The following is a 27,837-nucleotide window of genomic DNA, read 5'->3' as shown; positions in this document are numbered from 1 at the left end:
CGCACAAAATCATACTATAATAGTATATATACTCGTTGTGAACTCAATATACACAGTAGTTGTTGTAGTGGTAGTAGTAGTAATAGTAGTAGGGGGCGGTAAAAATTTCATTAAAAAATATTAAACAAAAAAACTTGATAGAGAGAGAGAGAGAGAGAGAGAAGAGAGTGAGACGGACATTCACACCCCATCGTATAATATATCATTATACGCGTGTATTATGTATAAAGTGGTGTTTTTTTAAAAAATGACCCGAGGGATAATATGTAACGCGACCACCACGACCACCGCGTTCCCCTCTAATCCGTATATATCGGGTTGTAAAGTTTATTTTTTTCCCCAGTCGGACAAGATGCGTCGGTGTGAAAAATAAAAATATAACGTTTTCGCGGTGGCGGCTGCTGTGCTATGGTAATGGCAGTGGCGGCGAGCGCAATAATGAACGCGTGGCATATAAACGCGGGCGCCGGGTGGCGCAATGATGCGCTGTTACGACCGGACCCCGAGAGAGGATATTATTGAAAAAAAAAAACTGTAAAAACGACTATGGAAATGCGACGGGCGATGCCTCGTACGCGACGCCGGCGGCACACGGCTGGACCGTGCGTGACTCGAATGCGTAACCGCGAAAACGAAAAAAAGAAAGACGCGAAATATCAAATAATATAATATAGAATATAATACCGACCGAAATCGGTTAAATAAAATAATACTGAATCTCATACCAGATGCGAACTATTGCACACGAAATGTCGTATAGGTTATTATACGAGCGCGTTGCCCCGAAGTCGGGATCGATGACGAGGTTATTATTAATTATTATTAGATAGATCGGAGTTCGCCAAGATGATCTATATAATATATGTATATTATTATACACAATATGACACACACGTACGGTTAAGACGACGAATCCGGACAGTAAAAAGTCATTATTATAACGTCTAAATAATACCTACGCTTTTGTCGTTTTCTTTTATATATTTATGTTTTTTTTTTTCTGCGGTACTCCCTCCTACCGAAAATCATCAAGATCGATGCTGTGGCGGAGACGGGGGCACTGGAGAGAACGCGGTTTCTCTAAATAACACGAAAAGTCGAACCGGGCACGTTTCTCCGTGATGCACGATAACAGTGTCGTCCATATAATATAATATGCGCGCGAGTATAGGCTCCTCGTAGTACTGCGGCGGAGGAGTAAGGGAAGCGGGAGGGGGGGGGGGGGGGTGCGATGGAGGGATATTTCTTTTTTTTTTCTTTTCCTTTTTTTCAAATGCAAATTCTAACCATCTCGCGCTCACACATACACACACACGTACACACATTATTACGGTTAGATTTTCTTTCCTCGTCCCGCTACCCGCAACGCCGTATACGTACACACACACACACACACACACACGATATTATTATAATATATTATATTGTACACTATACGCGGCGAGTTTCCTCTTCCGGCGCCGCGCGGGTCATATTATATGTGCGGGGGAAGTGCAGAGGCTCGTCGTCGTCGTGTGCGTGTCGCCAGCTATATACATGTATATAATAATACGTATACATTATAATAATATCTATGAGCGCATTCATCATCGCCGGCCACAAGTGGACTTCGCCGCCGCAGCCTCCTCCTCCTCCGCGTGCATAGTACTCCACCCGCCCGCTGTGTACCGCCTCGCGTCTTTAACCGCGACGCGTATATTTATAATATACCACGTATACGTATAAAATATAGTGCCTATATCATAAGAAGATAACGTCGGCGGCGCGGGCACTGCACAAAAGCAGCAGAGGACCCGCGGGTGCGAGCAGCGGAACAACAATGACGGAGGACCGTACGTGGGTTATCTCGTCGTCGTCGTCGTCGTCGTCGTCGACCCTCTTAAGCTTTTTAAGGTTTAAAAAAAATAAAAAATAAACGAGCTTTATGGACAATCTGTGTTAGCCGTCATCTGCGCGGCAGTAGATGGTCTCCGCATCCCGGAGAAAGAGGGGGGGAATGAGCCGTAAATTTGCCTTTTTTTTTTTTATCGCAGGACCTTCGCATATAGAAGAATAGTCCTGTTTTGCATGCGGGCGACCCTGCTGTCCACGCAAAGCCATATTATTATAATAATATAATGTAGGGCGAGTGGAATCGAGTGCACACACTCAAGTGCGGATTTGTGCAGAAGATATTTAAATACAACCGTCCTATCACTGCCGATTTTAACAAATTATTATCCTACCTACGTATTTGGCCGACAGACGTACGCATACCTACATCATAATAATTATATTGTTATATTGTAGTTTTTATAATATTTTTTTTTGTTTCTCGTCGAGTGGTCTATACGACACTTTGTTTTACTACAGCAGACTGCCGTCATTAAATATTATTATTGAAATAATAGTCCGAGGCCGTGATCACGGACGGACGGCGTGACGCGGCCACGTGACGCGGATTGCGTCCGTCAGCGGATCGACGAGTGGTCCGACCATACGGACGACCCGTGTCTGAAGGCGATGATAATATCATCATAATAATAATAATATATAATACACAATACAATAAAATATGTGCCTAAATATAATAATAGTAATAAACCGCCGCCGACCTTATGCACGCCGCCGCCAGCAGCGCATACACCAATACGTATATACGGTATATTCTATGATGTAGGTACCTCTACCCCCGACGGGCACGCGTATATACGCCGAATTACCTGCCTGTACCTAAGGGTCTTTCACGATACATATTATTGTATTTTAAAGCGATGGACGCGTGTACGTGTAATATATTATGCGCGCAACCCTTTTTATTTTTCCGAAATTGGGGTGTGTACGTCGCCGACGAGGCCGCCGCACAGCTGTGACGGACACCAGGCTTTAATAATATTCATTTTTCCACAACGCGTAGAATATTATATATATATAATAATATACTATATACTTTAATAATAATAATAATAATAATATAATATCGGGTACGCGCGACATGTAGTATAATATACGCGGTGTGATCTGCATCTGCTGCAGTGCTCTCGTGCTGCTGCAGTCTCCACGCAGTCAGACTCGTATTTTTCCTCGCCCAATCCTTTTTCATATTATACATAATAATATGCTGTTCACGTATATTAACCCTCAACGAGCGCCCGACACTCAACGATTTTCACAAAATTCGTCAAACGTCATCCCGTTTTCGGGTGACTTCGACGGGATTAGATATTATTATTTATTGAAGCTATTATATTAAAACATTATCGTCTGTCGTCCATCACGAGTGCGCCCACCTCCTCCAAACCCCCTCCCCCCCACTCACATACTGCAGCCAACACGACTAACTGCAATAGTTTCGACCTTCTGTTACGCGTTACATCACAAACGAACGTACCGCCGCTGAGTCGATCATATACAATCGTACTTACAATGTGTATTCCGCCACGAGTATATATTGTATATTTATACATATATTATATGTATATATATATATAAGTAATATAACATATTTGTTTAACGATACTGCAACTATTACTACACCAGCTATAGCGCCGGATAACCGTAGTCGTCGTCATCGTCGCATTTAAATAAATCAATTACGCCGGTCGCGAATCAGTATAATACGCGTAACGTGAAATATAATAATGTAAATAAACACAAAGTTTTAACGAGCCGGGTATACTAATGAGTATAGGTATGTCATTTATTACACACACCGCGTAATTATTATTATTGCTGCTATTTATTTATCAACCACCCAACCACCCACCCATCCCCTATCACAATCAACCTGGTGTACCTATTAGCTCGATTTTATAATTGGTTTATTATATAGGTATAATATAAATATTGTAAATGGAATAATAAATATACATAATATAGGTCGGCGTATAATTATTAATGTTGGAAATAACTCGCGGAAATTAAAAGTACACGCGCGGTATGTTTATAAAATATAGTACCTATGTAATATTATAAGCATCCGATATTTATACTCACGCCGGATAACTAATAATATATACTAATAGGCCGATGTATATCCAGACGGATTTCTAGACGCTAAACTTTTACTCGTACCGGATTTTACGCTCGTTAATATAATGTAGATACCATCGATTATACATACAGTAATATGGTTTATACTATAATGACGGACGGCCAAACAACGGAAATTACATCAGATGAAATCGTTTCGAAAAAATGCAATGGTTATAAATTGTTTGTATAAATTATATATAATTATTAATTTTATAGGATGAATACTGTTGCATAATCCGCTGCATTTTTCAGTGCACTCGACGTTGGAGTATTAAGGTGGAGTACCTACGTGGTCGGAAATATTATTAGGTTTTTCGTAAATACTATAACCTAATAGTATTGACCAAAATATTTATTATATACTCATCGTCATAAATAATCTAAATCATGTTTATTTATTTTATACGTCACATTTAGACCGTATATCAGTTTTGCATCTTTTCTTCTACTTTACATCTCGCGTTCAGATGTTCCTGTTCCTCAGACGACAACAATATAACAATTACAATAATTATTAAATTTTTCGACGTCATTACGTAATGACTGCATCATATTATGACGTGTGTATAAACATTAATTTTTAGATATGAGTGAGTGTGAAAAAATGTTTTTTTTTACTACACAAATAAGGCCATATCAACAAAATCAGTCCTCTGTAGATTCACACAACAGAGCGAAATTGAAATATTTCCGATTATACAATGAACATCTATAGTCTGCTGTATATTTTATATATAATATATATATACATATATTATGTGTGTATACAAAATAAATGCGTCGGAAACAAAAAGCCCTTACACCGCGCGATTGGCGACCGTATTAGATAAAACATTATAACAATATTAAAAAATATTATATAGTTTGATAAATCCGGTTCTCGTTTGATGTGCCCGGGAAACAATATACGAGACGAACCATACGTATAAATGTATAATATTATGGAAGTATAACGGGAGCAAACAATTTTTAAAAACTATAGACTCCGGACAAAAGGAACGCTCGCAATGAGTACGGCGGGTGTAGACAATACGCGTGCCCCAAAATTTACGTAAATTATATTTTGTCGACGGGATGACGTTTGATGAAAAAAAAATATATTAATAATAACCCCGAAGTGTACAAAACTGTGCTTACCGGTATATTATTACGTGTGGTTATACGGCTATGGTTCATGACGTATGACGAAATAACATAAAAATATATTATATGTCGACGGCTTGGCGTTTAGTACTACACAAAGGTATTATAATAATATTTTAAGTCTGCACAAATATGATATTAGGTATTCAGGAACGTCAATAAATTGATGGCTATTATAATATTATATAATATATTATAGTGAAGTCGTGATACCATTTTTTTTTTAAATTAAAAAACATACGTAATCCGCATGCTTACATTCGGGAAAAACAGCGAATCGATGTGCAATGATGGGACTTGTGAAGTCTATTTTCGAGATAATAGACAGTGCGGACTTGTAATAGATACGTAAAATTGGCGTATATGCCCGTGCGCTAATCCATCGATTTACACGATGCCTAGGTAATACGCACCTACCCACACACTTAATTATTATAATCAAAACTCGTGCGAATTCAGAAATTAAAAAAAAAAAACACAACTAGCTATTTCCAGCCCTCGGAGATTATTGGCACACGCGTTTTTCGCCGACGAAAGTCACGTCCGGTCGCGGACCCGGCGGCGACGCACATAATAATAACAATAATAATAATATAATAAAATATGCATAATATGCATACAACCCGTGTCGTGGGTGTCTTTTATAGGTACACATTATAAACATTACGTATTTATTATATTCGTATGATGATGATGCGCCCGACGGACTGTGTGCATAATATAATAATATGGGTAAGGTTAGGTCGTGTGTGTACGCAGACGGACACAACTATAATAATAATACGTACGCTGACCATGACTGCAGTCGTTCATAGACCGCGGCTGCAGCACGCCGCCACGTCCGCCCACCGATGAGATTATATTATTATTATACGGCGTGCAACGTTTACACTGTTATTACTTATTAGATTTTGGAGTCGTGTGACGACGGCCGATACAATAATAATATTATAACGGCGTTTAATATTACTATTGTCGTCGTCGCGCGTTTAATCACTTTGATATTTAAATTTATTTTCTTCTCTTCAAGTCGCGTCCGCATATACATACTTTATAATGTTATTATTATATCGTACTTTCCACGGTCGTGACCCGTCGACCGTCGTATATGTATATATATAACATAGTGAAGACTTCGAAAAGAACGACGTGGATATCGCATTACATTATATAGGTATTACAATATTATTTCGTTATTATTGCCCGTGTCATTTTTATTTCTCATTTTTCGGAGCGAGGACGAAAATAAAATAATTACAACGACGCAATCACAATAATATTGTAATAATAATAATAATAATAATAATAATAATCGATATACGGGAAACGATCCGGGAAAACGCGTATACCTATACGATATTGTACAGGTCGACTGTAAACACGACCGCGGTCGTGGTAGGTACCTATATAAATATTCGTTCATCGTCGTCGTCGTCGTCGTCGTCAACGTCGGGTTAGCTGGTTATATATTATACGCCACCGCGTCCCTGACACGGTTTAGTGACCACACCGGCGGCGTAAAGGGAAAATGTGCACTGAGTAGGTACGACGAACGATACGCAGTGACGAAACGATGAGCGCAACCGTGTTGTACGCCGCCGTCGCCACCTCGCGCGTATTATAGTCCTCATCGTCAGAGTCGCCGCCACGCCGTCCTTCGGGCGTCGTGACCCGCAGTGTCGTGGGAAGCCCGCGGGCTGTAACGACGTTTTCACATATTATTATTATTATTTTTATTTTAATACTTTATATATTTTGTGTGTGTATGTACGGCGAGCGTGTTTGTGTGTGCAGTGCACTGTCCATTCTGCCACTGCCGCCGTTTGACGGACGGACGCGAACGCGAAAAAAAAATCGTTTTTAATTTGAAAAGATCGCCGCCGGACGACAGCGAGGGTCACCGCGGCAGTTATAACTGCGTATTACACTATACATAATATGAAATGTGCGCGGGTATATATTATACATCACGATGATGAGTGTAACGCATGGTGTTCGATTTCTATACGATATACTAATTGGCGATATATACGACGACGACGATCGTTTGTATACAATATAATAATAATAATAATATAATCCGCGCGGGCGGCGGCCACGGCGGTGTTTACGGTCCGATAAACACGGCGGTGGCACTTGTGTGTATATATAATACGGACGTGTAAAAAAAAAATTGTGAATGACGTAACGGAGAAAGGGTGAAATATATTATGTCGTCGTTCCCGCGGGGGCCGATGCGCAGCAATATAGTATAATAATATGTATAGCATATAAAGTTTATTAACAGTTGTGCGCGAGAGTCCGAACTGGACAATGGGCATACGGCCGACTGTCAATCCGCAGCGGTGGCGATGGGGTTGCGCGTGTACAATATCGCGGGAGAGACTTATCTTTGTATGTCATATTATATTATATAGTTTTAGGCGAGCGCATGTATAGCGGCTCCGCGAAAGGGTTGATTTTGATTTCACCACCAACCGTCGATGACCTCTGTACCTATGACGTGTGCGCATTATATATAATATTGTATAAAGACATATATAAGTCGTTACTCGTTTCCCCCAGTTAAAAATGTATGACGAGAGAACGAAAACGCAACGCAAACAGAAACGAAATCGACCCGAGGCAAATATTATATTACTGTCGCTAATAGACAAATCGCGCTCGGACTTTCGTTTTCATATATTATTATACTGCACAGTGCATGTACAGTATATATAGGTACACACTCAGCTATCCTCTTCGTCCATTGTACGCACGTGCCTATATTGCTGTAGCCGTTCCTCATCGCTTGACCTCAAACCATCCATCTCTCGACGTCTATTATTATTATTTGTTTCTTTAGCGGTTATTAGATTATAATATTATGATTATCGTTGATAAAATTGTCACTGCAGACGCGGCATTTCGTAGGTATGTATATAAGACAATCTTAAAAGAAACTGCATGGAATGCATGCCATGGGCATATATATTAATAATACATTAATACCATAGCATATACTTACCTATATAAAGTTATAAAGTATAATACAGGCATGTAATTATACATTCAGTTACTCACATATAATTTGATTTATTTTGTGTAAAAAAGTTTATCGTAATCTCCAGCCATGATAAATTATAGGACATAGGTATTATATAATATAAAGTAACAGTTCCCTTCTCATAATGTTAAATAGCTCAGAATGTTGTGTGACATATGATTCGGGCACAGACCCTTTAAAAGATATATATGGCAATCGTTTTGGGTGCACTGGCGGTAGATGTATATACGTTTATTATATCACCGTAACTATATCGTCGACGTTTTACGCGGGCGCGAGCGTTTGCACTGGTCTATTATAATTTTTTTCGTGTTTTTTAATTCGAAAGGATTTCGCGCTCCCCGTCGCGTGGCCAAATGTCGTTCGTGTCCGGCGGCTATTGACGATTATTCGGCCGTTAAAAATGTGCGCCGCGCAAATAATAAGTTTCCCATGGACGTGCGCGCCTGTTACATTACTATTATTATTATTATTGTTACCGCGCGGGAGAGAACGGACGGCCGAGGACGGCGGCGGCCGGTTTTCCCGGTTGTCGCGCGCGGATGCAATTAAAATTTGTCGCCGATCCAGAACGCGTCGATCCAGTGTGAAACGCGCCGCTAATGGGAAACAAGGTTGGATTTATTACTATTATTATTATTATTATTTACACCACCACTGCAAAGAGAGAAAAAATATAAATAATATAATATAGTATAATTGACCAGAATAATATAACGACGATAATGATAATAATAACACGACATAATGGAAATCTCTGCGTGGAACCCGATGAACCGAGCGCCGCGGCGGAAAAAAGGTCCTCTAGTCCGGGCTAATGACTCCCGTTGTCACCTGGAGAGCTTCACCGTCGTCGCAGTTTCTCTGTCGCCGTCTCTATAATAGACGACGGTTTTTTTTTCTTTAAATTTTTCTTTTTTCTGTTTTCGCGGTCCGTTGCGCCTCGGTTGAGTTTCCACACGCTGCAACGTCGTCTCGTTTTTTTGGTTTGTTTTTTACACGCGCCAAAAATTTAGGACCCACGCACAAATCAAGGACCTTTAATTATTATTATTTCGCTCTGCCTCTCTCCATCTCTATCTTTCTCTCTACGGGCGATTGCCCGTCACCTGCAATTATTAGGTGACGACGACAACTACGCCAAGCGGTACCGGTTTTGTTATGCATCTTGGCCACTGTATTCAATATTCATATTAAATAATATCATATCAAAGCTTATATGTATCGGTATATAGCGAAACCGTGACAAATCGGCCGAAAATTAGCTCAGACGGCTGCCACCCGTCATCTTCGGTGGCTGCACGCGGTAAAAGGGTTATAGTCTTTATTAGCTCATATCTTTGTGAAAATCACATTTCGATTCAATTGGATTTTAAAAAGAAGAGATTTATTTAGATTAATCTGCTATTTTACGGTGATACGTGATTGATGTTATTGCGAACCTAAGTACTATTACCTTTACAACAAATATACGTTTTAATCGAAAATGTAAACGTTTGAAATGTTTCGACACGAAACAAAAAGAATTTCTTATTTGCATAATTTACCATATATTATACAGTACGAACGGGCATTATTGTGTTGAACGTATACTCGAGCACACAAATATATATATAAGCACAAAACGTTCTTTTTATCACGACGAATAACGCGCGTGGACTGCAACACATATAGCAGCGCGAAGGACAATTATTTAAATTGCAGTTCACTTGACCGCGCGAGCGGATAGTAATTTTGCTCCTGTCGCAACTACGTGGATATTTTAATATTTTAATATTATATTGTTGTTATTATTACTATAAACATTCGTCGTGAATTTGATGAACAATTTTCCCGGGATGTTGAAATACATTTCAAAACCAATCGCAGTGACTTCTGCGGTCGGACGCGCGCATATGACGAAAAGATATTGTGTGTATAATATTATACATATATATACATATAGATATCTACCTATATACTATAGTTTCATTTAACCGGCACATGAATTCGGGAAAATACGGCGGCCACCCTGACGATTTAGACGAAATGTTCAACCAGAGGCACACCCCTGCACGTCGTCTCGGTGCGTTGGTTTTGTTGCCAACGGAGTATTCGCGGGCGGAGGGGGGTGGAACGAGATTATCTTTTTGTCATTATTTTTCTCGGAATATAATACACGCGGAATATATATATCCACCGCGGTGTGCGAGATTTATAACATATTATTATTTTCTTACGCCGGCGGGCGTAAAACGAAATTCGACGACGGCAATGTCCGACTATACGAGTGAGGAGGAGGCGAGTGTAAAACTTTTCAATTTCGTACGTTCGATAGAATTCGAAACCGATTGCGTAACTTTTTCAATCAAAAGGATGAAAAATATATATAATAATAAAGAATACATGTTTATACATAAACCCATCCCTATACCCCTTATTATATCTATACAATAATAATTCATAGAAAACAAATGAGCGCAACATACCTGAGTTGGTGGTGTTGGATTCGGCGTCGACGCAGGACAACGCCGAGCGGTTGGACTTTTTGTAGCCCAAGTCCTCGGACGACTCGGATCCCTGTTTTACCCGTCCACCCTTGGAGGCGGCGGCAACAGTGGCGCTGGACTTTTCGTCCTCGGAACTTGCGTTACCGTCTTCGCCACCGTTGTTACGGTCGGACGTCCGCTTGGGAGTGCTGGACGGCGGTGGTCGCCTGTGATGATGATTATGATGGTGGTGGTGAGTAGTCGAGTCGTCAGTACCCGCTGGTGACTGTGACCGGTGGTGTGACTTCGACTTGGACATCGACAGACCGTTATCGAGTGGCGGCTGTGGAGGCGGTGGTGGCCCGGCACAGTCGTCGCCACTGCCACTGTTGCAGTTGGCAGTCAGCGGGTCTTTGCTACAACCGGTCATCTTGTGCTGTACGAACCGACATATGTCCGACAGCAGGAACACTCTCTGACACTGACCGCACGTCAGCAGGTCCACCTGATCGGTGCCACCGGTGCTGTGTGTCGGGTCCGTATCCGCTGTAAATCAAAATAAAAAAAAATCAGTGAAATTTGTTGTATATAATATTGTTATCACCTGAGCCATATTGTTATTAAAAATAGGTTTTATTTTAAGTATATATAACTACGTGTGTTGCATAAATTCACATTTTATATATTATACCTATTATACTTTTCTGCACTACAGTCTACAGAACTTTCATAATTATACGAATTTCGTGTACAACAAACACATCGATTTTGGCAGAAAATTAAAACAGACACTTAGTTCGATTAAATACGATATACATTATAATATCTACATAACGATACTCAATCAAATGCCGCGAAGAATTAAAACGACAATGCCGATCTCGTCTATTGTTATTATTGTTTGGTAATGTGCGCGCGCGCCGGACGTCGTCCATTTTGTGTTCAACCGGCGGTTTTAATGATGAAAATCAATAACCGTTCGATATCTATATCCCCCTCCTTTCCTATATACCACGGTATCATATACATGTTTAGTATACTTGTGTAATTTTTTTTTGTTTCGCGCCCCGCCGAAAAACACAATGTGAAATCGTCCATCAGTAGCAAGTACAATAATAATAATAATAATAATAATAATGGCAACGATGACGATGTCGATGTGTGGTCGCGGCGCAAATTAGTTTAGTTCTGTTTGAGGGTTACAACTGCGGACGGAGGGGGCGCCGCGCCGCTGCATTCGCCGTCGCATACAGAACGCTACTTATCGCGATGACGCGTCAGAGGTGATCACACACACGACCACACGTACCATACTTATGTTACCATCACACACCGTATATATATATATATGTGTATACATTATATTAAGTGTGTATAGTTAACCGAGACCGTTTCGGCATCGCGTATATACGCCAATAAGCGCATCTTTGGTAAAAAAAATTAAGTGTTGTTCGATAAAAATTGATGAACAAGAAAATTTCGAAAAACGAATTTTCTCAATGTATTAAGTCGTATAATTTTGTTTTATAACGCCATATTCACAAGAGGTATTCAAATATTTTATACACGGGTGAGGCGTATTTTAATTTTAAAATGAATAATAATATAGAAGACGATTATTTTCAGGAGCTGGGAAGAGAGAAAAATAATCAATAACTGAACGAATTTCGATATTTTTCCACATAATAATATCATAGGTATAATATACGACACCGCCGGGATAATATAATATAATATTATATTATAAAACTGACCTTGGACGATGAATGACGATACGAAAATAAAATCGTATAATAATATATTAAACCTATAATATAATGCGGTCGACGATGCGCGAGGCTCTCCATAAATCGTTTCCGATAACCCGGAAATCCGCCATTTATATTATAATATAATATATTATTACGTGTATTATTTGCGTCGCGTTTGAAGAGCGGTTCTATTATACATTAAAACCTACTGCACTGCAACGGTTCGGCAGTGTCCGCTGCATATGACGATGCCCCTAATAGTTTTTAATCGCTTTTCTGGGGCCGGGGATATTATTGTTTATGCACTGTGGGATGGGGGACGGTGGTGGCAGGGCCGTTTGTATATAATATAATACCCGGCGAAAGTGGCAAACGTGCGTTTGACGTGAAAATCTCGGACGGCAATATTGTACGTATTATATTATACATGTATATATATGGCCCATATTTACGGTTTACACTACGATTTTCGTTATATACCACGCCGGTCTATATACATATCTGGGTGCTCCACACCACTCCACAAAACTACATGTATATGTATATCATTCACACACGCACACACACACACACTGGTGAAGACCTTAAATGCGTCTAATGGACACTCGCCGTACACAATATATATATTATATACATGTATATAGGCGAGCACACGGTGAAAAATCCCGTGGGGTAGTGTTTTTGTTTGCCCGAGGGGTGCGTCCGCCGCTCGGGAAACGCGGCGAAGGGTGCAGCAGCGAACGTATAGATGTATAGAGGACGGCCGCAAACATCTGCGCTCTATATACCTACGCTACAACATACAATATGCACCCGCTGCGAGTGAATAGCCGCCGTGGCAGCGTCGTCGATGGTCATTGGTCAGATCGATTGGTCATCCGGTCAGTTTTGGTCAACGCCCCAGGCCCGAGTACCCCCTCCTTTGAAAGGGATGTAGCCGCCCCGGCAACGGCGGGGCGGTGGTCAAACCCAAACAAGGCATTTTCCACCGCTTCCGGATTATTGTGTACACGGGAACGTAAATATAATATATATATATTTATATATTTATATAAATATATATATATTATACAATATTATTTTTATTATTATTAAGATTATTTCGTTTTATTTTTCACATATTTTCACCGTATTCCGGTTCCCTTTTGTGTTACATATTATTATCGTTTATCATAAATATAAAATATTTTAGTTTAGGTCGTCTGTCACACGTCCCCGCAGTCGTTTGACTTTTCGAAAAATAAAAACCCGCATTGTCGGTTGCAAGACTCCCCGCCGGTGCCAGGAAATTACAGCTATCTGTTTGTCGTTGTGCACAAACACACCAGCCAGCTACACCACCATGACCACCCCCCCCCCCTCCCCCAACAACCAACGAGCAGACGACGTCCGGATTCAAAAAAGCGAAATAAACAAGAACCGTATACACTTCAAACGTAATCGTATATACACACATACACAAATACACATTTATGTATATATGCGCACTATACCGGACATGACCACCTTTTATTTTTTTCATTATTATTATTATTTTTTTTTCTTTTACCAGAAATAATATAAATAAACCCGCTCCGGTTTTTACGACTTGAAAAAATGTCTCCTTTGTTTTTTTTTTCTCTCTTGCCCCCGCGCTTACACATTTTATATACGTTTGCTGCAATTATAACTGCCGCTATAAATTACATACGTGTATAAGTACCTATATACGTACGTACTCACGTATTGCTCGCGTGATTGATCGCCGTCCGACCGGCCGATCGATCGATCAATCATTCGGATCGCGGCGATCCCGGCGGCGTCGGTTGCCTCATGACACAATCGTAATGCTCGATGTGTATATCTACGACTGCAGCTATAGAGCGTGTATACACTTTGCAGAACACATAACATTATACTTTCTCCTCTCGACCGTCGCTGTGCCTATATAATATAATATATTTACCTGCGCCGTATAGGTATACTCGAAAACAATACTCTCACTCAACGCCACAGCGACAATTATAATTTTTGAACTTTTATTATATTATTGCTCCCGTCGGATTATATCACGCGGCTAGCCGTACAACAAATTTAGCTGTTTTGTGTTACAAGCGTGTATCTATATTACACCTATAGCTGGTAACTGCTTATTTCTAATAACCACTAATGTCTATATTATTATACACTTGTTATGCAAAAAAAAATCAAAAAATTTCAAAAAACCGTACCTATAGCTATATACCGTTAAAAGTATACTATACAGTCTACGCGTATAATGTGGAAGGAGAGGATTCGAAGTATATATAGATGTACCCGTTTTTGTATTATGCGTAGTCCTACACCCTCCGGAAAATAATAAGCACTGCACACAGCAGACGCACTCGAAACTCGCGCACACTTGGCCTATGACATACGACTGCAGCAGTGCAGTGGCAACGGTTTTACGGGTCAAATGTATATATGAAAAAACATACCGTATATAATACGTAGTCTAAATGGCTAATATATATGTTATTAAATAAAGAGTAAAGGCGACGGTGTTATATTATTATATACATATACAGAAACGCTGCGGTGGTCGTCGCCGATATATATATATATATGTATATGGCGGGAAAACGTATTTAACAGTAAGGGGCGAGAGAAATGATAATGACATGAAAGGAAGTGCTGCTCACTCTCTCTGCCTCTCTATTCTCTATGTGTGTTCTTACGTATAAATCTCGCTACCACCGCAGCCACAGTTACCAAGCGCCATCAGTTCCTCGGCCGCCGTCCTCGCACGTATATAATATAATAATATAATATATAGTATGTAGGACGTAGGTAAAGTACAATAATATTTTATACATCACGCATAGTTCAGACTACGATGGCCGCGTACTATACGGGGCAATAAAATCTCTAGCCTACGATATATAATAATATAATATATAACGCCGCGTTTGCACAGCTGTCCCCGGCCAGTTGTCGCACGCCCGGCAGCAGCCACGTACATGTTATCATTATATACTTTGTGTGCCCCCTTTGGCGTTTTGATCTATCGGCCAAACTGTGTAAACCACCGCGAACGCAAACGCAAACGCACACTCACCAAACACACAACACACACTGCACATCATACATGTGTACACGAGCAGTACGGGTCCCCCCCTGGGCGACGACATCACATAGGTAAAATTATATATATGTAGGTAAGTTTGTGTGTGTATTCTCTGGTATAAACGCGATTAGAACGACTCGCACACACTGCACACACTGCGTGGCGGTGACCCGACAACAACAGCCACAGGGACGGTTTTTATTGGTTAATTCGATTGGCGGCGACCCCGCGGGACCAACGCCACAAATGCACAACGACGACGACAACGACAAAAAGACTAGAACGACCGAAAAAAAAAACACTTCGTCAAACTTTTGGCCTCGGGAAACATTTTTTCTTCTTCTCGCCTTTTATTTTATTTTTTTCCCACAGGACTTAATTGAAACGCGAACGAGAAACCGCCACCACCGTTACCGCCACCTGCACCCCACCACCACACTGCACACGCGGAAAAGCTCGGCTCGCGGATGTCCTCCGCTCGTGCGCCGCAATAAACAACTTAAAAGGACGCCCGACCGATGTAATTGCCGGAATTTTACGACCCTCGCCTGGTTGGCATCGTGCCGGAGCTCGTACACCGAGATTAATAATAATTTTCCGCGAGGGAAGCGCGCGATGTTTCTATTAAAAAGGACGACTTTTCGATTTTCTACCAGAAACTATTGTATATATAAATATAATACCGTCCCCCGCAAACCCCTTAAACGTGGACGTTATCGGATATCGTCGTTGTGAGCCCGCTGCACAAATTGGACCGATATTTCTATTTATTATTTGTACGCGAATTAATGGACTTTTGAGGATTACAATCGACAGCCGCATTCGCCCTTCGATTTATATATATATATATATATATATAACGTATAATATGTATTTATCATATTCTTTGCGCACTCTCTCTCTCGCTCACTCTAAATGTATATAATAATTTCGAACGTCCGCGAACAACAATAATACGTCCGTGTATATTCGACGACATTTTTCTGTACATAGGGGAAGAAAACACAATTTTATAAATGGTAATTTGCTACGGCGCGATAACCGTATGCAGTCCTACCACACACATACAATAATAAATGTAAGTATATATATTATATTCTACGATGTTATACGCGGTGACACAATATCGCCCAACCGCTTTTCGATTATAAAATATAAACCTAGTAAAATTAATAATATAAGCGAATAGATTTGAGAATTTGCTCGGAAATAATAATATAATGTACATAAAGTTGGTCGCCACCAGGCATTATTACGATCATCGAGTATGGGCCACACACGAGTAGGTACACGACCCGCGTCTTGTACACCATAATATTATTATTATACGTTACAGTCATATAGGTAGGCAAGTGACAATCCGTCTCGCGCGTTTACGGAAGATATCGATCTCTTAACAATAATATACCGACGTCAACTGGTTTTGCCAGCGGCCTCGGCAAGCGCGGAGGCCAAGTCGTCGATAATAATATTATACTTGAGAATAATCGATTCTCGGCGCTCGCCATAATGTTACATATTATACAGCGTACCTATATGAATATTATGGAAAATGGAACGAGAGAAAAGTTAATCGATTGCGCGCGTGAATATAATATATACATCGTATCTTTATCTCGTTATATAGAATACGCATAATATATATTACAAAACGATCGTTTTATCGTGCGTGATTGTCGCAGTATTGTAATATTATATTATTATTAAATATACATTATGGCGTAGGCCGATAACTGAGTCGTGTCGTACATAAGGCAATTGTATAGTGTCGCGGAATCGGGAAAAGCTGTATTATATTATGACGCCAACACGATACCGTGTAATGGGTATATCGCTACTGACCGAAACGCGATTTTTCTCCGTTTTAATGGGTTTTGAGGGTTTTACGAGCAGGGACGACGATTATTCATTTCATAGTGTGTACCTATGTATAACTACTAACTACCTGCAGCTACGCACGTTTATCCCGCGTCACACCGATAACGCGCGCGTATAAAACAATCGCGCGATTACGATTTTTTTATTATTATTATATTCCGTCGCGTAATCGATCGATTTGGATTATATTATTATTGCGACCGTGCAGCAGTTATAGCAGTCGTAGTTTTTTTTTTTTATGACCGATTGTGCGAGCGTACATATGGATACTGTGGTGGCTGTATAATATACCCAACACAATAATGTAATAAACCATGTAATAACAATGGAAAAAATTGAAAAAATTTGCGCGTAGGTAATTATACTGTTGGCGGTGTGTGTAATATACTTATACACCTATATAATATATTATAATATTATAATAGACTTTTCGATAAGCGTTCGACCGGTAGCGGCGGCGACGTCGGTGACGATATAATGTTATATTATGAAGAATATAGTGTAGATACGTGTATGTAGTATGTGTATACAAATATGTATATATGTACGAGTTTACAACTGCAGGTGCGTTGTTATTGTTATGTTCGTTTATATGTATAATATAGGTGCAAAAACGTAACGGTACGGCCGTCGTATTCTGCAGGTATATAATGCGCATTTGTATTTTGTATTATAATATTTTATACCCAGATATTTTGGCATCGGTGCGCGCAGGTAGTGGTTCCCACGCGGCGGGGGTGACGACGGTAGCCGAGTGGTTTATACTTTTATACAGGTATATATGGTATGCATGGTATACGTGGGCAGTATTATCGGCGGACCCGGTCGCTATTATTATTATTATTATGATTGTATATATTAATATATAACGCGTACGGTCCGCGGCTGAAGGTCGGTTTCGGGTCGTCGTGAGATCGTCGCGGACAATGACGTGCGCGTCAAAGGGTTGTGTCGCGCCCATTCATCGTGACGGCGTTCCCACGGAAGCCGGACAGGAGTCGTTCGAACTGCAGTTGTTTTTATATATATATAGTACCTACTACCTACCAATAATAGGTAAAGGTGCACGCGTAAAAGACGTGTTTCTACCGAATTATAACTATATTATTTTGTGTACAAAAATGCGCGAGAGAATAATGTGAGTGTGTCGTCCGTGCGAATCTGACCCGTTTGAGAAAAGAAAATAAGGGTGGTTTCGCGAATTTTGATTATTAATAAATACGCGATCATATCTGTGACAATAATCGTATACCGTGAGACTCGCGGGCAGCGTATTATATACGTATACGGATATAATGTACCATGCAGTGTCGATATATTAATATAATAACACCACCTATAATATACATATTATTATATAGATGTATATACCTACCTATATAAATCATTGTAAGTATTTGTATTTGCGTCCAAAGTGCCGCGTGGGAGTTTTTTTGCAAAAACAACTGAAAACTTTTGCGCTGGTCATGTAGGTTTTTCTCGAAGGCGCGGCGACGGCGGCGATTGTCGCGCGTAAATCGGTAGCCCGACACACGCCCAACCGGTTGCCACGCGAGGGGGGCACGCGCGGTACCCGCTATGACGGTAATAATATTAATAGTAATAATAATAGAAACGACTCGTATACGATATAGTGTGCGTGTGCGGTGCAAGTAATCCGGTTTCGGCGCCCGTTCGCCCCTTCACAGATATGTAGGCTCGTGCGCGATGATATTATTATGCCGGAAGAAGATCCCGACCGCGAGTCGGTCGCGTGCGCTAGGAGCGCGGCTCATTATTATGCACGTTTATTATTATTACTATTATTATTATTACAATCGTCGGGAGAGAATATTATCATAATATATACACGCGCGCATATAGACGGGCGCCGCACACCTGGACTGTGCACTGTACCTATCTGTGTATTAGGTGTACTGCTGCCGCAGGTAATATACGCTACGCGCCGGTGCAGCAGTTTATCGCCGTCGACAGTTTTTTCGGTTTTTTTCCTAGCCGCACACAATATGATATTGTTATAATGCCGACTTGTATTATTTATTCATTTCGAGCCTGATAACACACACTATATTATAATACTGACGCGTGCGCACCACGTTTATACTGCTGCAGGTAGATGGTGGATAGGTATACTAGTGTGTCTGTAAATGTCAACGAGCGTTCATCCGTGGGTTTTTGGCTGATGTTAAAACGACAATACACATTTCTATATCAGCTACGGCGGAAAAAGTAAAAACCGACAGCAGTGACATATCGTGTGTTACATCGTTGCGGCAGTATTGTGCGCATCACACATCTGCAGTCGTCGCGTAATCGGTGTTTCCGGTCCGGTACGCCCCGCGCAAAGTCCTGCAGGAAGTGCAAACATATATTATTATTATATAGTTGTTGTCCCGCCACAGAATGTTTTCGCCGCTCCGTATACCGCATGTATACAGTCTGTACGTGAGAAATGGATGTGCGCGGGCCCGTGTACGGCGATGATCCCGAATGAATAATGATGACGACGACGATATATATATATGTGCAACCTACATGTCCATGTGTATTATAAATATAGGAGTATAGGACATCTGCCGGGTTTCTCGGATTTCTTCGGGTCTATATTTTGGTACTATTCATTTTTTGTCTTCTCTTAGGAATATTTATTTCTCCCGTTTTCCGTCTTCCTCGGTCGACTCGCCGCCGCCGCGTGCATGTGAAAATACATAACGCGTGTGACTAATTAGGTCGGCAATATGGCCGCCGACGGTGTTATTGGGGATTGGGCAGAGACGCGAAACAGTTGCGAAACGAATTCCGGTACGGAAACCCAATGAGGCGAGTCTCGCTGCGGGCTGGTGGTGGAAACGCAACAAAAGGTACTCCTGGCCGCCGCCCGCGGTGGCGGTGTGTCCGTTGAGTTTTTTTTTAAAAAACAATTTCGGTTTTTTTTTATATCCGTCCACGTTCAACGTTCGGTAAACACCGCCTCCTTATCGCCACCACCCCTACCCAACACCATCACACCCGGCACACTGCTTCAGTCCACGTACCGTCACCTAAGACCACCACCGCGCGCGGGTTTACGCTCTGCACGGTTTTCTCATTAGCCGGCGTTTCTGAGGTTCATATACCTATGTATAAGAAACTGATATAGTGACGGTGTGTGCGTGCGTTAAGAAAATACAAGTAGTTTTGAAAAAAAAATATGTTTTACGTTCTTCGGCGATCTATACGCGAGAAGCACGTTACCGATCGCTTCCTGTCGATCGGTGTTTCCCACGCGACGCCGGTGATCGGGACGACGAAATCATTAGGCTTTTTTTTCGACAATGGTCGCGCGAGAAGGCGTAATTGCGATTGTTTAATGTGGCTTAACGGTCTCTCATTGTATGTAAATGGCACGCACACACGGTGCGGCCGCACGGCGACACGAGCCCCGAAAGAAAACAAACGATAATAAAAACTATATATATAATATACTTATACATAGGTATTATAGGTACGTACCTGTGTACGTACGTTTATATACACGTGTAGCTAATATGTTTATATGTATATAAATATATAATACAAATAGAGAAAACGAATTAGCCTAATAACGTTATCCAGAAGGATGCAACGGCGGCGGCGGCGTTTTCCCCTACCGCGCTCTGCAGGATGGGCGTGCCGACAACGACTACGACGACGGCGGAATTGGGCTAGGCACGCGATTCTTTATTTCGACGACTCGCCGCGGAATCAATTGTTTTTTTATTATTTTATTATTAACGTCGTCGTCATTATTTACGCTTACTTGAATATTATTTAGCTGCATGTATTATGCATCTACTCACGGTTTTTTATTTTTCACTCAAACCGATATGTACCTCCTATATTATACTAAATCGTAAACCAGGAAACCGTTTGTCTCACTAGTCTCTAAAACAGCGGGTTATTAAATTGTAATATCTGCATGGTAACGTACATAATATATTATGACGTGGTGTAGCAAAAACTTCGGAGCTGGGTGGATTTATTGTGGTGCAGAGGTGCGGGTCATCCGCTCTGGGAACGCGTTGTGAACATTTTTCAGGAGTTTAATAGTATAGGTATGTAATGTATATTCAATAATAGATATGTATTTATATTATTATGCACGAACAACTAATGGAATCGGTTTTCACATTTTATTTTAACGTTCCTAAATCAATCACTTAGTAGTCAGTGGCGTATTTATGCCGGGGCCACCGGGGCCTCTAAGGTATGTCCAAGTTGGGGAGCCACAGGACCTTTATCATTACATTAAAAAAAATATAGAAAATTTGTTTTTATTTAAACTATAATATTTATGTTGAAAATAATTTGATTTCAAATACAAAAAAATTTACAACTGTGGCGGTTAGTATTTTGTATATTATCTAATTATATACGTCATTGGTTTTTCAAAAGGGTGTTTATAAAAATAAATTATCATAGCCTATACGCAGTAATTGCTGCATATCAGCGCAATTCTAAGAATATTATTTCTAAGACTGCCACTATCATATTGTAGGCTTCGCAGCTGCAGCTCTATAATGAAAATATTGTGATTTGTACGCGTACGTTGTCGTCTGCTTACAATATTATTTTTATAAGTTATAATTATTATTAGAAATTAGTATCACTATTTACATACTATTTATCACTAGTATCACTAGCATCCCTACTTAACTAAGTTAATTAGGTGTAGATGATTAGGTCACTATAGTAGTCACACGTTTATATAATATGTATACATGAAAACACAATCGGACCTAAAATTGTGGGCTATGCGTCTTTTGTCATCTGTGGGTCGAAGGGCGGCGGCGGCTGGGGGCCACATTTAAGTTCATGCCCATAGAACCTAGAGCTAGGTGTCAGTCATCATTTATTTTTTTATTTTTGTCATAATATGTTAAACCGTTGTGACAAACACATTTAATATTATTATACTACCTAATATTTTATAGCAGTACACACAGAGGCTGTTTCATAATCCTGTCGTTACTCGTTTACGGTAAGAGTAATGGGCACCGATTATTATCGCATGATAATATAATATGACGTCCGATCACCCAGTCTTACGGACTCTGCCTAGTTATTCTTCAGTGTACGGGAGTCGAGAGTTTCGTTAGCGATGACCATATAAAGGAGGTAGTCATAATATGATGCCTTGCCTCCATTTGCGCCTCGCGGGTGTTTTCATACTTATAGCCACGGTTGGTACTTGGTTATATACTACATATGAATTATTAACATATAGGTTTTAAGTCGACAAACCATTTTGAATTAAAAACGAATTTTAATAAAAAATGTGTTAAAATGTTTAGAATATAGATACATTAAGTAGTATGATTTATATTTGAATACTGTTGAAATATATTTAGCACCAAAATATTTGATATACCTGCTTATTTATCAATTAAACAATTTGTAAATCCTTTAACTATTTAGAACGTAAACCTATATTTAGTGCAAACGTTTTATCTTTCAAACCGGTTTATTGATTTCAAAACCGTTTAACTAAATTACTTTAATACGTATTATAATATATTATATAATATGAACGAGTTGTAATAAGGATAATCATAAAATCATCATGTTTTTGCCCCTCCTATGCGGCGTGATGTGTGCGAGTGAATAACGCCTATAATTATCATATTATACGCATCGGAGTCCGGTCATCATATTATAATATTATAACTCCGGGAAAAAGTTTGAAAATTGTTGGCAATGTCTGGATCGTGTATTATAGTATAACACATATTATAGATTATAGGTAATTATTTAACCTCCAATTGAAAACATAACGGACGACAGTAATTTCAGTCATAGTGCCGTAATACCTATATAAAACTGATACCTAGTCTTGAACATTTAAATCGAGGTATAAGAACATACGATGTACGCGTATATATTATATATGTATATATATTATAATATATTATACATACAGGTACTTATATTGTTATATAACATTATTATTGTCATCGTGTGACGGCGGTATCACGGAGAAGGCTTTTCGGGATTTTCGTCCTTTGTGCATACGCCGCCGCTCTCCCGCCACCCCCGCGTGGGAGAACAGATACGCCGCCCGCAAGCCACCGCCGCCGCTCGTCAGAGTAGCCGTAATTGACCACATTCTCGCGGGTCAAACTGCGAGCGCGGTCTTCCCACGACGGACCGTTCATTAAACGCGGCCGAGCGCACTTACTCACGATGTACTATACCTATATGTGTACAGTGTGTATGTATAATGCCTACACGCGACGACGACAAAATGCGTCTCGTTATAACCCGTTTATTATACACAATATCATATATATACACGAACACACACTCTTTTTTTCTTCTCCTCTTTTTGCTTTATTATATTATATGATATCAAGATGTATACACACGGATTAACGTACAGGTAACGTTCGCGAGCACAGAAACGGATATAATAATAATGCATATACCTATAAATACGAAACGGTTGTGTGCGTATATGTAAGCGTCGCGTTATCGCGGGCGACGGTCACGAAACAAGACACATAAAAATAAAGCGATTTACGCGTCGTGGTGCGGTATGGGATGGACGGTTTTGGCGATGACAATAACGTGTGGGAAACTGGGAACGGACATTATATTATAATAGGTACGTCGGTTTATTGTAAACCCTGGCGAGGGTCGTTGTTTGTGATTAAAAATACACAATCCCTCTTTGTTAATTTTAGAACATTGGACCTACCTATTAATTATGAAATCGTGATTTGGATATTTATTATTAGTGCATACGAATTCCTCATTAGTATCTAATTATAGATACATTTAGGTTAGAAAGAATCGTGTCACTTGTTTTATCGATAATACCTAAAAAATAAAAAATAATAATTTATATATACTCAGTATACCAGTATTACGTACGCACGTATTTTTAATATGCTTTATTCCTATGTAATATTAAAATGTATAGGTATAGTTGTGGCCAACAATAAATATATAACATAAGTATGCACGTTGGTATCAACATGATCTATTATATTATAATATTTTGTATATAGTGTATTTGTATAATATACTATTTTACCCAATACTAAATTTTATCATAATACGACGAATTGTAAATTAGAACAAAATTAATATTTATTAGGTATTTTAGGTACAACAGTCGTGACTGTTCGTTTTTTAAAGATTATTTTTATTGAAAAATTTGTGAAACCCGGAATTATTTTAACTTGTTACTAGCCAGAAATGAAAAAGTTACCTATCACCGTTAAAGATCGCGATAAATCATTCGAAATCTGATGGTTATACAGTTTCAGGTACGGGTTCTTTTTCACCAACCGTATATTTTGGGTGCGTAACATAAACAATAGCAATAATATTATGTATACGATATAATAATAATAATAATAATAATAATAATACAACGTTTGGAGCACAATAATAACAAATGTCCCGCCGACGACGTATAGGTATTAAGAAAAAACAACAGGTAAAAAATTATATCGTGTCGTCTCGGACCTACCCACTTATCTCGTATTTTTCATCCAAGACTCTTATCCGAATATTATCGAGAAACACACACGACACTGAACCGCGTGTAGATATGTTTAGACCTATATAGGTATGTCTACATAATGTCATTATATATCTTATGTGTACACACGAAACGCGTAATCGACTACGGACAACACAGCGCGCTACACGCCAAGCAGCTGATGCGTTCACGGGGAGGGTGGTCGTTCCACACCATTCGGTTCTTTTTTTCCCGGCCGAAATTCAATAATAAATAAAAACACGGGTCAAGAGATCACCAACGGCATCGCCGGCAACACGAGCATTTTATTATAACGATACTGAATATATTTTGGAATTTAATATTATTATGTATATTATTGTTATAGTGTCAATATTGCCGTTGGTTATAGGTACATGACGTATTTTAATCACTCGACTCGTCAACCTGTGATAATATTGTGACGATGCCGAGGCAATTGTGCAGACAACTATTTCACGTGTGCGATGCGAATGCGCTTGTCGGGCTAAAACTTATCGCCACGCCGTGCGGACGAACTGGAGTAACTGACGACGGCGCGACCGGCCAGACAACAATTACCTGCATGCAGTGAATTGCTGCTACATAATATTATATAGGTATTTACTACATATCCTAACATTATAACATTATTATATTTTATTAATACACACAAGCACCATAGTGCAATGTTATAAAATGTATACAAAAAATATATATTATGTATACCTAAATGTTTTTTTTTTAATCCCTGACCTATAATTTATAAATGAACGGTCATTGTGCATGATTTTTTTTTGCGATAAAATAAACAAATAACCAATTTCAATTTATATAAGATAATAATTATTAAAAGAATTTTATCAGTGACGTTAGCTACTATTAAGCGTACATTCCTATGCGCTTTAATAAATCGAAAAATAATTATGGATTTACAATTTATAGGTAAATACTTGATTGAAATTGAAAAATTAATCTTTATTTATTTCACATTAGTGTCGAGAATAATTTATTATATTAACCGGAGTATTAACTGAATAAAAAATTTTAAAAATTATATCACAATACCTAGGTAATTTTCTTTTTTCAATAATTTAAATTTAATATATTTACTTAAGTAGATACTGAATGGTATTTTAAGTTGTTAATTTAATTGTAAATTAAGAATCCTCTTTTTAATTATATTTGTATAGTAGTATAACAGTCAATCAGTATAACAGTTTTACTGATGGGTAACATCTCAACGTGCATATATCTTGTTTTTATTTCGTTATAGTATCAATACCTAAATGTACCTAATTAGGTACTTGTTAGTTGTTATACTTTCTACATAACAATTAAATAAAAATCGAATATGTGTTAAACCATGATAAAAATCAAAGATAGGATAAATCGAGTACTTTTTTAATGCATTATATTTATACACATGACGTTATGCAAATAAATAGCAAACATAATTTGTATTATTCCGTTTCTCTATCAAAAGTAAATACCTATGAATCCTAGGAAAACCGACTATGATTTCATACCTAGCGAGTCTCTGCACGAATTTCAAACAAAAATAAGATAAATATATGATATAATATGTTACATCCCCTAATTATAATATTATGTAAGTACCCATATTATGCGCATAATGCATATTGTTGTGATATATCATACTTAAAAAAACAAATAAATGTAGACAATTGTGCATACCTTGTGCGATACGAACTGCGGGCATTTTAATCCTCATGGTGAACGTAATCTTGACGGTTCCACCACGTTGGTTACGAAATTTTTTTCCTCATATGAATACCGACGACGGTGGTCGGTACGTCGGAAAAACGTTGGCCGGAAGTCGGAAGTCGATCATTTTTTAACCGTGGTGTTCACATAATTACAGTGTACGAAGAATATATTTCGTAAATCGGATAATGCGGAGTGTAGGTATGTGAATATCGAAACTCAATTTAAAAAAAAAAGAAACGAAACAAACTGACTAATCGTGTCCGCGAAATATAATTAATATCGCGTAATGTCACGAGTGACCGCGGTATATTATCATCAGTCGTAAAGAAAATAATAGTTTAATAATAATAAAACCAAAATAAAAATAAAAACCAAAAACAATAAGTACGTGCGTATATTTTAATATTATTTTATGAACCGAAGTGTTCGTTGGTATAAGTACACGACGATAATAATAATATTATCGGAGCGAGCGGGCGGACGGACGACGAGCGTCACGCGTACGTAGGCGATGGCCGCGAGTGCCGGAATGACCACAGCACGCAGCGGTGCCGACGAGTGGACTGAGCCGTGCGGCGGCGGCGATAGCGCGAGCGTGTGGTGCGCGGTGCGTGTGCCGGTGTGGTGCGCGGCGGGCAATGCAACCGCGTCCGAATAAATGCAAACTAAATGCCGGGGACCGCGCGCGCCGTCGGTTTGTCGGTAGCGCCGGCCGAATAGCCGCGTCCACTGCCGCTGTCGGCTCGGGTCGGTGTCGGTCGGCTCCGGTCGTCGGGCCGCGCACACGCGACCTCTGGTCCCACAACCGTCGCCGTGCCGTAGCCCGCGCGACCGGGACGACGACGGCGGCGGTGGCTGCAAACGGCGGCGGCGGCAGCCCGTCGTCCGTCGTTAGGTGGTGCCTGGTGGCGGTGTCAGTGGTAGTACTGCCGTCGACGGGGAGGGTGGTGGTGGGGTCGCCGCCGTCGCACACCACGCGCGTACCGACGTCCGTTGGGCATCCCTACCGGCGGCGCGCCGTAGTTACCCGTCCCGCCGCTGCACCGCCGACGGGCGCCCAACTCAATCGTCACGGCAACCGGTCACCACTCCCACTGACCAATCCTTTCGGTACGGCTGACCGTCCGCTGACCCCCCGCACCCCCGCTCTCGAACACGCTGCCACGGCGGCTGCCCGGTCGGCCGTCGCGGCATATCATACGCACGCGATTGTTTCA

The 27,837-nt window shown here is 40.0% G+C and overlaps 1 protein-coding gene across 1 annotated transcript in view; it reads right to left on the bottom strand.

The window, feature by feature from the left end:
- LOC132939903 (B-cell lymphoma/leukemia 11B-like) overlaps nt 1-27,325 on the bottom strand; it is a 32,930-nt gene extending 5,605 nt beyond the window's left edge. Inside the window, exons 1-2 of the mRNA XM_061007320.1 lie at nt 26,588-27,325; nt 10,672-11,217 (exon numbers count right to left, since the gene is read on the bottom strand). Of these exons, the coding sequence (XP_060863303.1) occupies nt 10,672-11,217; nt 26,588-26,624 (583 nt within the window). The 5' untranslated portion in view covers nt 26,625-27,325. The remainder of the gene's footprint in view (nt 1-10,671; nt 11,218-26,587) is intronic.
- Between the last annotated feature and the right edge of the window lie 512 nt (nt 27,326-27,837).

The sequence above is a fragment of the Metopolophium dirhodum genome, chromosome 2 (assembly GCF_019925205.1).
Source record: "Metopolophium dirhodum isolate CAU chromosome 2, ASM1992520v1, whole genome shotgun sequence".
Lineage (NCBI taxonomy): Eukaryota > Metazoa > Arthropoda > Insecta > Hemiptera > Aphididae > Metopolophium > Metopolophium dirhodum.
Note: the sequence above shows the minus strand (reverse complement) of the source record. Positions and strands in the feature narration are given on the sequence as shown.